The following is a 16919-nucleotide window of genomic DNA, read 5'->3' as shown; positions in this document are numbered from 1 at the left end:
AAGTGATACTTACAGAGTTTCAAAATAGGGAAATTCTTATGCTAAGAAAGTAAAACGAAATAAGGAGAAGGCAGAACTACATATAATATTAACATATAGTAGCTGTGCAAAGAAAAAAAGCCAGGAAGAAAATGAACCTTCCTAATGGTTAGAGTTATCAGCTACTTATTTTCAAATCTCTTGCTTTGACTGTTTGGCCATGACTACCTGCTAGCAACTTTTCTGTAGGTCTAAGTCTTCTCTTAACGTGAATTGTGACCCCCACCAAATTCACATGTTGCAGTCCTAACCCCCAGTACCTCACAGTGTGACTATATGCGGAGACAGAGTCTTTAAAGAGGTAATTAAGTTAAAATGAGATCATTAGAGTGGGCCCTAATCCAGTATGACTGGTGTCCTTAGAAGAGGAAATTTGGCCGCAGCCAGTTACAGAGGGAAGACCATGTGAAGGGAGAAGATGGGCATCTATGAGTCAACGAGAAAGGCCTTAAAAGAAACCAACCCTTCCAACACCTTGATCGTGGACTTCTAGCTTCCAGAATTGTGAAAAAGTAAATTTCTGTTGTTTAAGCCACCTAGATGACAGCACTCTGTTATGGCAGCCCTAGCAAATGTGCACCAGTCTCAAGGTCAGGAATCCCTCCCCTCATGAATCACTGTGAATAGACAACATTTACATACTTTCTTAACCATTTTTTTTAGATTGGGAATCTGAGAACTTAAACAAATTCATTCAAGTTACACAGCCAGGAAATGGAAAAGCTAGTAGTACTCAGACCTGTCTGAAGCCTGAGTCATTTTCTTAGCCACTACGGTTATACAGTCGTTCTGATATACCCGAGAGCTTTTTAATTTCTCTGCACCTCCCACTACCTATTCTCCTTCTGCCTCTATGGAAATAACAGAGATTGATTTTTAGATGCCAAGTGAAGCAGTGTGAAATCTGGAGAAAAGCACTAGACCTGTGGGTAATAACAGTACCTCCTTACAGGGCTGTTGTGATGATTAAATGAGAATAAACGTAAAGGGCATAGCAGGGTGAATGGCCCATAGGAGGCATTTTGGAAGGGTCTCCCGACCTCAAGTGATCCTCCCACCTCGGCCTCCCAGAGTGCAGGATTACAGGCATGAGCCACTGTGCCTGGCCTATTTTTCCCATTCTTAAAACAGGCTTCTTCCTAAGGGAAGGTCTTCAGCCAGCAAAGGGCCAGCCAGATAATTCTGTCAATGATTTCCTTTAACGAGAGACTCTCAATGAGCTCTCCAATCCTCTCCCACCAGGTTCCCCAGCAGGAGGCTAATGGATTGACTCCCCTATTACTTAGAGCCTTAATTCCCAAAACTCTAAGAGCTGCCACTCCCCCAAGGTGCCAGGAAGCCAGAAATCCTCTTGTTGCTGTCTACATAATCTGCCCCCCAAGAGTACACAACATTGCCACTCTGTCTGCTGGTTAAGTGGCCACTATTACATGGTTCCAAACATTTGTAGCACAGTTATCTCGGCTGCCCATGTATTCTTAGAAAGGACAGTGTCAGCCGGGTGCGGTGGCTAGCACCTATAATCTAGGACTCTGGGAGGCCGAGGCAGGAGGATTGCTTGAGGCCAGGAGTTCAAGACCAGCCTGAGCAAGGGCAAGACCCTGTCTCTACCAAAAATAGAAGAATTAGCCAGGTGCCTATAGTCCCAGCTACTCGGGAGGCTGAGGCAGGAGGATGGCTTGAGCCCAGGAGTTGGAGGTTGCAGTGAGCTAGGCTGACACCACGGCACTCTAGCCCGGGCCACAGAGCGAGAGACTGTCTCAAAAAAAAAGAGACTTGGATTCAAATCCATATAATGTTGCCACTTATCTACTGTATGATCGGGCAAATTGTGTGAGCACATGGAAGCTGTTTTCTCATCTGGAAAATGGAAATAATACCTACCTCATAGGTTACTGCGAGGATTACATGGGAGCGTGTTCGCATGGCACTGAGCGCCGTGCCTGGCCCCAAGTCAGTCCTCAATACACGGTACCGTTAGCCCGCTCACAGGTAACCTAGGTTTGTGACGCAAGTCCCAGCCTTTTTCTACAGCACACAGAACCCCCTCTCACAGCGGGAAGGAGTTAGCTATGGCTACATGCTTTACCTGCTGGAGGAAGCAGGTGGAGAGAGACACACACACAGGCCCAAGAGCTGGCTCGGTCTGCATTTGGAGAGGGCTGTTTTGCAAGGGTGCTGTGTGGTTCATTGGAGGCGGCAGAGGATGGAGATCTCACAGGCAAGCTGACCTTTCTAGGGAAACTTCCTGGGGCACCTGTAGGAACATGAGGAGTCTTTTCTGCAAGCTATGAGTCACAGAGAGGCTGGCAAATGCTAAGCCCTGAGGCAGAACATTACAACTTCCTCCCAGATGCTTCCTGGCACCGCTGGCTAGTATCACTGGTTTCCAAACGAAATTGATCCGAAACCAGGTCTCATCATCACTCACTCCTCTTTTGCTCCACCTTCTAACAGCCAGTGAAGTAAGCCGACCGCTGTTCCTAACTACAGCCTGGTTCCACAAGGCCACACACCTTGGCCAAGTCATGGAGGCATGAATGGGCTTGTGTCAAATTCTTTCTGGGACGAATTGATGAGCACTGATGAACGCATGGGGCAACAGTTCAGACCTTAAGCTGGAAAACAGAGGCCTAACCATAGCTATTACTTCCACACCCACCTGGGACCTCAGACAAATTCATTTGGCTTTAGCCTGGGTTTCTCAATCACAAGGTCAATAAGCCTCATGAAGGGGTACCTGCTGTACCAATATAAACTGATAAGCTTTCAGCACTGAGCCTAAATGCATAAATTCCTAGCATATTGTTGGGGAAGGGGGAAAGGGAGTCAGTGACCTGAGACTGCTTCTAGAGAAATTAATAACAACAAAAAATCAGAGCTGTGCATATCTGTACTAGACAGAAGATATCCAATAGAACCAGCAGTCCCTGGCCTATGTTCAAAGTTCTTCTCTTAAGCCCATCCTGCCCAACCTAGCCTCAGATCCTGAACTGGCACCAATGTAAAACTTGGGCAAGAAGAGCCCAGTCCCTGTGGTACTAGAACTGTTGGCGGAGGAGGGGGGAAGCTTTTAAAATAGACATGTAAGAATTGATGGATACTGGGCTGAGAAGTCATTCCTCTTATGTTCCAGGCCTGCTTTTAGGTTGGAATTGCCTAGATACCTCCAAATTCCCAAGGGAACACCCTTGAAGGTCAGGAGATTGTCTTCTCAGCCATGAATGACAAGGAGGTGCTAGGTAGCCCAAATGTCCAACCTTATTGGAAGTTAAGTTCTGGCAAATAAAACCACCCATCTCTCTGGGGACAAAACATCCAGCAAGTGATCAATCTCAGCCAGTTTCCCTGCTGAGCACTGGGCAATTTTACTGGAAGGGAAGCTTGAACATGTTGCAGCCAAAAGGTAGATGAGGGAGTAGGGGGAGAGACTGCCTGGGAAGTCTCTATTCTAGCTTGGTTTAGGGACATATCTAGCTCATAAAGCAAACAAATCTGTTCTGATAGCTACTACTACCTTCTGTTAAGGGATTGGAAGAAGGTGGTACGGGGGGAAGTATGTGCAATTGACTTGAGAGAGGATTCTTGGCAGGAACGGTGGCTCATGCTTATAATCCCAGCACTTTGGGAGGCTGAGGCAGGAGAATCACTTGAGCCCAGAAGTAGGAGACCAGTCTGAGCAATACAGCAAAACCCTTGTCTCTATACAAAAAATTAGCCAGGCATGGTGGCACGCACCTGTAGTCCCAGGTACTTGGGAGGTGAGGTGGGAGAATGGCTTGAGGCCAGGAGTTTGAGGTTACAGTGAGCTATAATAAGCCGCTGCACTCCAGCCTGGGTGACAGAGTGAGACTCTGTCTCAAAAAGAAAGAAAGAAAGAAAGAAGATTCTGGCATTTTCCTCAGTAAAACTACAAATAGAAAAAAGTTCACCTACTAAGAAATACAAATTAAAAGGACAAGTGCTATGGAATAATTAGGAAGAAGGTGCTGCTATATATTGCTGGGGGCAGGGGAATGTAAATTGCCACAACCTTTCCGGCAATTAAGAAGCCTGAAGTAAGCCTCAAACAATATCAGGAATTGTTCCAAGATACCATCCCAGATATAACAAAACCATACCTGCAAGAATGTGCATGACTGTTGCTTAAATAGAATGAAAGAAAACAAGGTCTCACCAACCTTTCAACAGAATAGTTATTAATAATTATGCTGTGCTACAGTTGTTCAAATGTCTAATCTACACAGCCTTAAATATCATAAAAACTACCCAGGATAAAGTGCTTTGTGGAAAGGGGAAAAAAAAAGCAGGTCACAAAACAGCCATTTATAGTATAAGCCCCATAATTATAACATAAAATATTAATAGTTTTATACTTGTACCAAAAAAAAAGAGAGACCTGGAGAGAGACTGGGCTGGCCCCTGGTACCAGGAAGGGGGTCTGGTTCTCCCCAACCACCAAGTGGCTTCCAGGCACGGGAAGACCAAGATGGCGGCTAGTGAGCAGGACTTGATCTGAGGGGCCAATGGAGAGAGGGAGGCTGCAGGCAGCAAGGCATGCTGGGGGAGCCTGCACCTGCCGAGAGGTGCATGCTGGGATCCCAAGGGGGCTCCAGGCTCTTTGATTCACAGGAAACCCCCATGGCGCATGCTGGGATTCCATTCCCTTAGCCAGGCAAGCTCCATCCACAAGGTCCTGCAAGAGCCCTGCGTTTCCCTCACAGGGGCCGGACCCTTCTCCCCCAGAGCTGCACGCACAGAAGGTGGAACTGCCACCATGGAGATGTTCATCACCAGATCACCACCTTCAGGGACACTTAAAGAGTTGAGCACAGTGCTGGAAGGCATTCTCAAGTGGCTGCCTGCAGAGCAGCGGCTTCAGCCAGTTCCTAGAGAACAACAGGACCCTGGCACAGCGTGTTTACATCTGGCAGACAGTCCCCATCCACACCCTGGACAGTCTCGAAGATGAGGCCCTCGGCTTGGAGCCCTTCTCCGACTCACCCAAGCAGAAGCAGCCGGATTACTGGGGAGGCATGGCTGAGCTCGGGCCCTCTCCCTCAGCTCGGACACCCTCAACAAAGACTTGGGTGGACAGATAGGGAAATGGAGTTGGAGGGTCTATTTAAAATACTCTGTTTGAAAAGACAAAAGCCCTGTATGGGTGGTGAGCCCATACACATTGGCCCTGCAGCCTTGGGCAAGTTACTTAATCTTTAAACTTTAGCACTAAGCACTCAATAAATGTAAGCCCTTATTATCCCTGTCTCTAAAATGAGAACACACACGTGCCCAGGTGCTGGGTAGGGCCAAATAAGATGTGTTGTACTTTTAAAAAGCACAATGAAGTATTAAAAACCAGGGACAGTGATTTTAAAAAGCAAAACAAAAGGACAGGAAGGTGAAGGTCATTCAGAATCCTGATGTAAGCACAGAGTTTAAAAATGCAATCAACATGCCGTCCAGGCAAGCATTGGAAGTTGAATCCAAATACCATGCTCCTTTCTATATATTTAGTTCTTCACAGTGGACTAATGTCACAGAGCAATGATTTCCAAACACGGATGATTGAATCATCTGGAAAACTTTTCAAAAATACAGATTCCCTGCTTCCCACCCACCCATCACTTCTACTGAATTGGTTTCTGGGGATGGATCTGGGGAAGACAGTTTGTTGTTTTTCTTTCTTTTTTTTTTTTTTTTTAAAGTTTTGATTCTCTCATTTATTTCTTGTGAGTAGGTAAATAGGTTTGGCTTTTTGATGGCACTTCAGAACATGTATCAAAATTTCAAATATCCAGATCCTTCCTCCGGCCAACACATATCGGTCTATTCCTGATTCTATCTACTAGATGCTTTAAAGGTGTCTTAACATCAGTATGTCAAAAATTAAATCTATGATCTTCTTTGCCCTCACCCCAAATATGGTCCTTTTCTGGCATTTCTCTCCCGGGGAAGAGCATGTCATGCACTCAGCTGCTCAAGACGAAAGTCTGGGCCTCAGAAGCAGCCCAGAGTCTGGACCCAGAGTGCCTGGGCTCAAATTCCAGTTCCACACTGATCTTGGGCAAGTTTGCTAACTTCTCTGGACCTGTTTCCTCAGCTATGAAATGGGAATGACATTAATAGCTACCTCAATTAAACAAATTAATACAGACTTAATGAATTAACACAGACTGGCACATGGTTAACTGGCAGCAGCATCCTTGACCCTTTCGCCCTTAGACCTCCTTTTCCCAGCCTATCACCAAGACTCATGAGAGTCTGCTTTAAGAATGCAAATCAACTTTTAGTCAGCAAAATGCTTACCAACAATATTTTGAAATCTAAGGAAAAACTTGAGAAAAATACGCATTCTTGCTTTGACTGAATGACACATTCTCAATCTCTCAACACCAAGGAAAATAATGCTAGTGTGAAGGTATCTGTTAGTTTTCTTCTGAGTCATGCAATTTAATTTAAAAGTTTTTGATTTCAAATACTTTTGAAACATTATTCAGATAAAGTCATAAAGCAATGGTCAGTGTAAAAATTAATGATTTTTATATGGCATATAGTAACCTTATCTTACGCTTACTGCACATTCTGTCTTAAAGATATTGTTTAAACATAAAAGCTTGATTTATCTGGATGGGGTTAAGATGAGCAATTTACTTGATCATCTTTCCACAGCAGTCTTTCCTAATAGGGCAGTTACTGATAGTCAGATTCCTAAAAATCCAAACACTTTACAATTTTCATGTTAACTCCTCCCTACCACCGCATCTGTAAAAGATAAAAATAGGAGACTGGCTAAATAAATCATGGTACATTCACCATGTAGAAGACTATGGAGCTGTTAAAAAAAAAATAGATGTGTATTTAACAGTCTGGCAAGATGCCTGTGATTCTAAGTTACAAAAAGCAAACTGCAGAATAACATTTATATCCATGATATAAATGTTTTTAAAATTCCTACATGCATACATGAGTTCTTTGTACAGAAAAAGGTCTACAAGGATTCACACTAAACCATTAACTGGGCTTGCCTTTAGGGAGTAGAACTGGGAAGGGAAGAACTTTTATGTGTTTATTTCTTATTTGCTTCTACTGACAGGTAGTAGAATTATACCACGTAATCTCGGGCTCTTAGATTTAAATCCAAGCTCTACTACTTACTTAGCTGTGTGATCTTAGACAAGTTACTTAACTTCTCTGGTCTCAGTTTCCTCACCTATAAAATAGGGATAACAATAGTACCTCCCTCAAAGGATGTTTGAGGATTAAATGAGCTAATAATTGAATCTGTCACTGAGGAAAGTGTCACATATTTTATTTAAAAAATTTGCCTTTATGCCGGGCGCGGTGGCTCACGCCTGTAATCCTAGCACTCTGGGAGGCCGAGGCGGGTGGATCGCTCGAGGTCAGGAGTTCAAGACCAGCCTGAGCAAGAGCGAGACCCCATCTCTACTAAAAATAGAAAGAAATTATATGGACAACTAAAATATATATATACAAAAAATTAGCCGGGCATGGTGGTGCATGCCTGTAGTCCCAGCTACTCGGGAGGCTGAGGCAGTAGGATCGCTTAAGCCCAGGAGTTTGAGGTTGCTGTGAGCTAGGCTGACGCCACGGCACTCACTCTAGCCTGGGCAACAGAGTGAGACTCTGTCTCAAAAAAAAACAAAAAAAAAAAAATTTTGCCTTTATAGTGAACATATGTGCATGTATTAATTTAAAATCCCAACCAACCATCCCTACATAGACAATAGAAAATAGCATATGGCTGGGTTGGTGGTTCATGCCTATAATCCTAGCACTTTGGGAGGCTGAGGCAGGAGAATCACTTGAGCTATGATGATGTCACTGCACTCTAGCCTGGGCAACAGAGCAAGACCCTGTCTCAAAAAAAAGAAAAAAGGGTGAGAGGGGGACAAAAAAATCAAAAGCTCCCCAGGCAATTTGATCATCAGCTAAGCTTGCAAACTACTGACTCACAGGCCAAAGGCAGGGGTAAACCAGTCGGTAAGGAGTTAAGCTGGGGAATGCAGGAGAATTCTTTCTGGAAGTCGAAGAAGACCATAAAAGACAAAAAAAAGCCAGCAGGTTTTGAAGCCTGGTGGGAAGCCCGGCTGAAGCGACTCCACAGGGAGAGGGCAGGGCGTGGGCAGGGCGTGGGCCTGGGTGTCTTGTCCTGGCTTGTGTGGGGAGAGCTCACAAGGAGTTGTTTTTCCCCCTGCCTGAAGCTACAACAAGATAGGGCTCGCCGTGCAAAGACGGCTCAGAGGGCAGGTAGCCTTCAGCAAGATGCCCAGGGTGGCAGCTGCGCCCTCCACCTTGGCCCCCTAACTGACCAACCAGCAGTGCAGCCAGCTGCCCACCTCCTGGTGGCTGTAGGGCCACGGAGGCATTTCCCTCCCACAGGAGAGTTAGAGCCTCGAGGCTAAGGAGCTGGGACGCAGAGTAACATGCCGCAGGCCGGTTGTTCGGGATGAGAAACCAGGCGTGGGACCCCTTCTCCCTCGCCTGTGCCTGGACGTGCACCATCAGGTCGGCCCTACCACTGAGTTTGACAAGACACTGGAGCATTTCCGAGTGACCCGCGTAACAAACCATTTCTCTGGGCAGGGTTTCTTGCCTCTCTATAAAATGACTGGAGTGTGGGGAATATGCTGTGGTCCCCAAATTTGGGGGAGGAAAGATGCCCATGCACTCTTATACACAATGAATTCCAGGGGATCAAAGACTTCCTAGAGCGAATGTGAGACCCTAAGGTCAGAACTCCTGGGCAAAATAAACCTATTCCTAGTGTACAACACAGGCTTTCAGGGTCTCCTGCTAATAGATAACTTCAAACTAACTTTGTGATCTTAAACAAGCAAAGGGGGGCGTTACTGAGATTGAGGGGGAAGAAGAGGGTAGGGATTGTACCTCCCCAGCCCCCATCTCCCCATTTAAGCCCTGGCATGCCTGAGTTCTAGGGGGAAACAGCTCTTTCTAGGGTCAGCATAGCCCAGAGAGGCTCTCAGGAGGTCAGTACAGCCCACCAGCCCTCCCTACTGAGTCTGGCCTACCCACCTCCTGGCCATGTGGCCCTGGCTCTGAACCCTCTCCTCAGATGGTAGACAGTGACATGGCCAAAAATCGGGAAAAGGGAGAAAGGAGGACGTTTGTTTGGCTTTCTTTCCCAGGATGAGGCATTTTGGTGCACTGCAAAAGCAACAGGACCTCAGCACCCTGAAGTTCAGCAGGACCACAGCAGCTGCAGCCTGGTGGGGATGCTGTCAGCTGGAAGAACTTGCAGACCACTGGTGCTCTAGGCAACCCAGAATCTCAAGGGTGCCCAGAGGGTTTTCCAGGCCCCTCCATTCAGAGCAAGGTCGGGGGAGGCCCTTGCTCCTGGGGGCAGACGGGGGTGGGGCGAGGAGTGGCAGAAGCAGATTCTCTGCAAGGACTGCAGGCGTGAATGCAATCAGGCCTGGGATCTCTCTCTCCCTATCCCCCCACATCCTAAAAGGGAGGCCAGAGGCCCTGGAGAGGAGTGTCCCCAAGCCCCACCCCTGCTCCTGGTGATTAACAGGGGCCTGTGGAGGGAACAGGAATTCAAAGCTCTTGGGTCAGAAGTTAACTATTTTCAATCTTCCTCTAGTTTGGCTGCAGCCAGGAGACTCAAGATCTTTTTCTCCTTCCCACCCCGATTTCCAAATGGCAAGTACCTCACACTTACTGGATCAAACCTGGGTTCAAATTCTGACTCCACAATTTATTAGCTGGTGACCCTGGATAAATTACGAAGTTAGAAGCCTAGGTTTCCTGTCCAGTTAAATGGGGCCAATCCCACCCTGCCCATGGGGCTTTTAGGAAGATTAAAGGGGCTTATTATATAAAGAACATAGTGTGATTCTGGAATTCAGTAAGCTCTCAATAATGGAATTTAGGTGCTGGCGGTGGTTTTTTAAAGCCCTTCCTTGCCCTCTCTGCTGCCTGGGTCGGCAATGCCAGCTACTAAGTGAAATGAGGAGAAAAGCCAACTGAGGAAGACAACGCCCTCTAGTCTGAGAAAAACCAGGAAGGGGGGTCGAGAAGGGATGCTGGAGGTGGGGCCCAGTGTTCTGGTTCAAGAGGAGACTTCAGAGTCCCTGGCCTCCATAGAAGTACTACTGGGACCTCAGTTGTATCTCTGGTATTTCCCAAACACCTTGCTGCCCCCGTTAGGGGGCGAGACAATTCCCAGCTGGGCCGGACCCTGCCTACTTCTCACTTGCCTCTCCCCACTGTACACTCCGTGATCCAGCCAGATTAAGTGTATTTAAATTCCCAGAACCCATCATGCTGCTCTCTGGACGGAGCACCACTCCTCACACCTCGCACGCCTAATTCTCCCCTCTGCTTACGGCTTGGATGTCACTTTCTCCAGGTCCCTCCAACAACACGTTAGAAACCATTCCTAGGTGACTCCATTTTTCCTTGCCCACCTCCCCCTCGATCGCATGTATACATAGATTGTGCTTATTTTGTCTGTCTCTCTCCACTTGCAGGAAAGTGGCCATTGAGGCGTAGGTTTTTTGCACATTTTTTTCACTAATGTATCCCCAGCACCTAGAATAGTACCTGACACTTAGTAGGTGCTCAATAAATAGTTATTGAATGAAGGATTCATTATTAAAATTCCCTGCTAACTGACCTGCTTCCTCCTCTAATTGAGAGCTCATCAGGGTTAAGGAGCTGCTTACCTGTGAATATCTAGCGCCCAGTAGGTGTTCAGACATTTGTTGGCCTGAATGACCATTTCAACTTGGACTTGGATCTCAGACACCTACTTCTATAACCAGGTAGGAGCTGGATGTGACCACCTTGGTCAAATGAGGAGGCTGCTGCCCACCCACATACTGGCCAGGATAAAAGTCTTCACCCAGAAAGACGGTCTCACCTAAGAAATTCAGGCCCCTTTTTACTTTGGGAGAAAGAAGCAGCATTAGCTTAACGGCAAAGAGAGTGGGGTAGATTTTCTGCCCCCGAGACAAAGGATGTGCCCAAGTACCTAATGAAGACTTGCTGTCTCTTATCAAAGGGCCAGCTGAGAAGCAAGAATCCAGAGGCCGGTCTGGCAAAGGAGATAAGGAGACTGGCCTGGTGGGAGAATCCAGAAGGGACCCAACTACTTCCGGACAGAGAAAGGCTGATTCTCAGTCCAGCATTCCCTGCTGGGATGCTCAGGCACTCCTCAATTAACCCGGCAATTGTGTTCCCAGGTATATACCTAACAGATACAGGCACACAGGTTCACCAAAAGACTTGTACAAAAATGTTCATAGAGCACTATTTGCAGTAGCCAAAAAATTGCAACTACTCAAATCTCATTAACACAATGGTGGATGGTCATATAATGGACCCACATACAATGAAGAGTCAACTACAACTACACCCAGAATTATGCAAGAATCTCACAATGGGGAGTGAAGGAAGCCAGATCCAAGAAGATATACTGTAAGATTCTTTTACATAAAGTTCAAATGCAGGCACATGAACCTATGGTATTAGAGATCAGAATAATGGTTCTCTTGGGGTAGACAGCGGGAGGGAAGGGGCATCTGTGTGCTGGGTACATGGGGGCTTTAAGTGTGTGGTATTCATCGAGCTGCACATGTACTGGGCGCTTTTCTCTACACTTTCTGTTCTTTAATAATAGCAGGTCTCGGAACAGAGACTGTCTGGCCTGAGGAGCAAAACCTCCACTGATTTGGGCAGGGGATGCCTTTCCCTCCCTCCCTCCCTCCTTCTCCTCCATCATCCTCCAATGCTTTGCAGAGCTATGTAGTTTCTGGGCCTAGAAACTCACAGCACATCATGAGCAATGGCTTCCTTGCGTGGCAAGGGAGGTGAGGGCACCTGCACTGGGTAACCTAGGAACAGAGTGCCATGTGCGGAGGTGGGAAGGGAGACTGGAGGTTTGAGACCTGATCCCCAGGCACAAGCTAACAGCGATGTAGGACAGAGTCTCTGCTGCCGTGCCAGGAGGGCAGCCTCCCAGGCTCAAAGCCCCAGTTCCCATCTGTTCCTCAGAGGCAGATTTACAAGGCACTGTGGAATCCCCCAGGGCTGGGGAGGCAGACAACTGGGTTCAAATCCTGGCCTTACTGCTGACTGCCCCAGTGACCTCTCGCTGAGTTCCTTCACCTCAGTTTTACAGCTAAGTGGAAGTTATCACCAACTGCTTTGCGAGGCAGTCATAAGCTAAAAAATTACTAACATTAGACTGTAAGCATCCCAAGGGCCAGGACTTTGACTCATTGCTTAAGCTGCAATTCTAGAACAATTCTAAAACAGCACCTGATGCATGCAGATGCTAAACATGTTTACTGAAAGAATGAAATGTAAGTACAGAGCATAGCCTGTAGTAGGGGCTCCAAAATAAATGCAATTTTTACATTAAAAGCTGAAATAAAACCATCTTGATGTTCACTCATGCTCAGATTCGTTACTGATGGGTAGGTCACTATAGGTCACTCACTTGTAATCATCTAATCATCAACTAATACTATGCAAGCTCTCTCCTTCCACCTATTATCTGCTTCCAGGTCACAGTTGAAGGAAGGTGTGCCCCAGTAGTAGTGTGGTCCCTAACCTGGAGGCTGCAGCCTGTCTGTGGCTTGTTAGGGACCAGGCCAGACCTCCGCCCTGCCTCCCCTAGAAAAATTGTCTTCCATGAAACTTAGGAAGGGGGGTGTGCACAGCAGGAGGTCAATGGTGAGCAAGCATCATCTGTATTTACAGCCGCTCCCAATCACTTCCCCTTGCCCCCCACCGCCACCTTCCATGGAAAAACTGTCTTCCATGAAACCAGTCCCTGGTGCCAAAAAGGTGGGGACCACTGTGTACACCTAGGTAGTAAAAATGCCATGGTAGGAAAAAATGCCATGGAACTTGGGAGTCAGAAACTTCCAATCAAATTCTAGTTGACCATGGCAACGATGACTTTGGCGAAGCCACACCTCGTGGTTTCATCTGTAAAAAGGGCCAACCTTCACAAGGTTGTCATAATGCATGCAAATACCTCCTGGGCATCCTATTAAGTACCAGGTCCTGGGCACATACCAAGAGGTCAAAGTCATGTCTGTGATCCTCAAAGAAGCTCATGAGCTGTTTAGCCTAGTGAATTGGATCCATTAAGCTGTGCCTCTGTTTCTCTGCCTTTAGAAGCTCTGGCAGGGCTAGGTTATGGGGTTTCTGAAGTTCCAACTCTGAGATTAAGAGCTCAAATTGCTTAATATTTACCTTACCTGCTTCAAGGGAATGTTAGGAGGATAAAGCAAGCTCCGAGTTGTAGAAGGGCTTTGAAGAGGAAGATGCACATGTACAAGGTATTAATTACATCAGATAATTTCTTTGAGCCTGACTTCATAGACACCCCTGATATTCATAACCCCGGGGCAAACAACAGGGCAAATTGTTTCTTAGCAATACGAAAACTGCTGTCTGCTTGGCCAGACCTGAAGTTTGTACCTGCAGGACAATGCTTTCAACAGGGCTGGATCCAGGTTAAGCCTCCTGTGTTTTGAAGATGGGGAACTAGGCTAGGTGTGGGGAGGCAGAATAGTGTCAGCAGCTGAAGACCAAGGGAAGAAATACTAATGTTTTTTGTTGGGGAATCCCACCTTAATGGGACCAATTTGGCCCAGAAACTCGCTTTTACTTAAAAAAGAAAGCAGCACCTCGTCTGGGGAAGCCTTCTCTAAGAACCAATTATGTTGCAAGGTGAGTGAAGCACACTAACCCACTCTGTTTTATAAACCAGGTGTCCTCCTGGCGCGAACCTACCCTTTTCACAACCATAAAGCAGACATCCGAGAAAGCTGAATTTCCTCAAAAGGTTTAAATACCTGACGTCATCGGGAGGTACTCGCCAACCCGACCATGAAATCGAAAACCTGATCACTGCTTCCCTCCAACAGCCTCAAGCCTAGCGAAGTGACAGCTCATCTGATATTTCTTGCTTCAGTAAGAAAGATAAGGCACAAACAACACTCAAAGCCATAGGCTGCTTTTGGAGCTTGTAAGACAGAGAACTTGACAATGGGGGGGGAGGGGGGGTAGATTTGGCAGAGGTCTGGTTAGCAATAAAGCTTCCTCAGGGAGCCGGAATTGGATTTGGGGCCCTGCCCGAGTTAACATTTTTACAGGTTGGCTGAGTTGCAGTTTGTTAGCCAGCCAGTAATAAACCCATACGCAAGAATTTAAAGTTTATGAGGCATGGCCTCTTAATGCCTTCTCCTCGGCTCCCTACAGCCAAGGGTTTAAGAAGGCTGGCCTAGCCCGCTAGCCTGGGTGTTAATTGTTTTGTCAATCTGCAGAGCTATTTGGGAAAAGAATTTTTTTTTTTTTTTTTTTTTTTTAAAGAAAAGGCTTCCACGGACTCCAAGCCCCTTTTGGAGACACAAAGGAAAGCCATTCTGTCCCCTAGGAATTGATACCCCCGCATTTGTGCTGTGGGAATTTGTACCTGGAGTGAGGGGTATGCTGATGGAGGCAATAGGAAAATGCCAGGTAGCAAAAGTGTTCTCAGTGTTTTGAAATCCCGGTATAGATCCTACCCACGCTCTGAAAAACGCATGCACCAGTTCTCAAACAATTTCAGTTTAAGGGTCCTCTGGAACTCCAACCAAGGGTCCTGGCTACACGCCTCTTTAAGAACTTAGGTTTGTTCCTGCGGAGGAACCCCCATTGTCCTCTCCACCTGAAGGGAAACGGCCCCCCCACCAGCCGGCAGTTGCCTGGGTCTCCTAACACACTGGTTCTCCTCACCAAAGTGACCTCCACTCTCAAGTTTTTGAACTGGGTGGGGGGAGAGTTGGGGGGGAGTAATTGGGAGATCAAAAACGTGCTTTGATCTCCCACCCACAGTCCCCATTGCCCAAGGCCTGCCGGCTGGGGGACACTCCCCCCGTCCCCCAGTGACCTAGCATCCCAGTCCCAAGACGCTGGGGGGCGGGGGAGGGCAGGAGTGCCCCCGTACGAGATGGCCCCAGCCCAGGTGTGCCAGGGCAGTTTCCAGGCAGGCTGGGGCGCAGGCCCTCCGGGAAGGGCAGGGTTAAGAGTGCATTCCAGCTGCCGGGGAAGAAGGGGGGCGGGGGAGGGGAGCGCGGAGAAGAGAAACAGACCCGGTCTGTCGGAGACACAAAGCACGGTTCACAAAGGGGCCCGAGAGGGGCGAAGGGGGCTGCCCGGGGCACGGCTCATCCCCACACCTGCGCGGGGGTTGGGGGAAGAATGCGGACCGCGCATTCCTCTGCTGGGGCCAGCCGGGGAGCGCTGCCCACGTCGGGGCTGGGTGAGGGGCTCAGCTTCCCGGCACCCCAAAGGAAGGGGTCAAGGTAAGCAGCGGGAGGGGCTAGACGTCAAAGGGCGCTACGGTGTACGACCTTCTCCGTCAGCCACCGCCCGCCCTCCCAATCCCAGCCCCCTAAACGCTTTCTGCGCCTCCCGAGGACCTGAGGTGGCGCCAGAAGTCCCCTGCTCCGGCCTGAACACCCCTCACGCGGGCCACACCGGAGCGGACCACGTGCGGCCCCCGCCCCGTGGTTCACCCGAGCCGGCTACTGGAGGGTCTTACCTTTCCCCAGTGCCTGGCCTGGCTCCAGCTCCGCGCCTCCCGCTTCCAAGGTCACTTCAGCCTTCCCGAAGCCCTCCCGGCACGGCTCGGAGGCCGCGCACGGCAGCCAGCAAACCTGCGCCTGAGGGCGGAGGGGCAAAGAGGGAGGTCGGGTCACAGGGGTGCCCGCCCCTGCACACGCCATCCTGGGGAGTCCTCACGGGGCCAGCAGGACTACACTGGCCCGGAGGAGCCCAGCCCCGCGCTCTCCCCGACGCCACCGCTCAGTGCGGACCCCGCCCGCCCTCCAGGGAGCAGTCCCGACCCGGTGAGGGGTGGACAGTGGAGTACCTGGAGTAGGAGGAGGAGGGACGCGAGGGGCCCACTGGGGAGCCCCATGGCTGGAGAGAGACGAGCGAAGAAGCCGGCGCGACGGCTAGCTAGTGCTCCGCTAAGCCCTGCGCGCCCCTTTGAGCACCGCGGCTCGCGGGCACTAGCGGGAAGAGGCCAGGTGAGCGCAGGTAGGTGCTGATTGGTCCAGGGCCACGAGGTCCCGCCCCCTCGCAGGTGGGGCCGCGGTTGGAGCGGTGCGGGCACCCGCGAAGCCCCTCCTGTCCTCCCTGATGCCCGCCCGCGTTCTCCCAGTTCTTCCGAAGCTGCTCCCCGCATGATCCCAGGCCCTGTCTCGCAGGTTCTGGGTTCGAGGGGGAAAAAAACCCACCCCTGTCCTCAGCCTCCGCGGGTCGGAAAGAGAAATGTATGTTTGCTTTGCAGCTACAGCGGAAAAAAAGCGGAGCGCATCTGAACCCGACCGAACAGAGGCTCCGCATTCGTGCTCCCCGGAGGCGCCCTCTTACCCCAAAGCTTTGCTCCATCCCACACCTGGTGACAGCGGGGGCCGCCCTCTGCCTCTTTCCCTACCTCCCGTACCAGCCCGCGGTGAGGATCCGGGGTTGAAAACTGGCAGTGAGGTCCCAAGGGACCCCCTTACAGACTCTGAAACAACTTGCCTGAGAATCATGACTTCCCTTTCACAGGTTAGGAGATAAATTCCCATAGTTTGGAAGCTGTAGTGGCGCCAGAGGGTGCGAGGTAGGGGGTGGTTATTAGCCCCATAATCTCCAACGCCCCTCCCCCCAAATATAAATAACCCGTTCTCAACTATGTAAATGCATTTTTTTAAAACGCAGTTGCTTTTATTTGTCTGAAATACTGCATAGACTCAAAGTAAAAACTGCTTGCCGTGCAAAGCAGCCTTCAGTGATTCTCCCTTGGAAAACAGCTCTCCTACGCCCTTCCTGGGAGATAAGCG

General features: G+C 48.9%; 1 protein-coding gene across 2 annotated transcripts in view; it reads right to left on the bottom strand.

Moving 5' to 3' along the window:
* CDH3 (cadherin 3) overlaps nucleotides 1-16006 on the bottom strand; it is a 36927-nt gene extending 20921 nt beyond the window's left edge. Inside the window, exons 1-3 of one of the 2 annotated variants that reach the window (XM_069456493.1) lie at nucleotides 15959-16006; nucleotides 15629-15749; nucleotides 13793-13795 (exon numbers count right to left, since the gene is read on the bottom strand). In XM_069456493.1, coding sequence (XP_069312594.1) covers nucleotides 13793-13795; nucleotides 15629-15749; nucleotides 15959-16006 — 172 coding nt within the window. The remainder of the gene's footprint in view (nucleotides 1-13792; nucleotides 13796-15628; nucleotides 15750-15958) is intronic. The other variant, XM_069456492.1, reaches the window with a different exon arrangement.
* Between the last annotated feature and the right edge of the window lie 913 nt (nucleotides 16007-16919).

This window comes from Eulemur rufifrons, chromosome 23 (genome assembly GCF_041146395.1).
Source record: "Eulemur rufifrons isolate Redbay chromosome 23, OSU_ERuf_1, whole genome shotgun sequence".
Taxonomy (NCBI): Eukaryota; Metazoa; Chordata; class Mammalia; order Primates; family Lemuridae; genus Eulemur; species Eulemur rufifrons.
The sequence above is the reverse complement of the archived record's forward strand: the minus strand, read 5'-3'. Positions and strand labels throughout refer to the sequence as shown.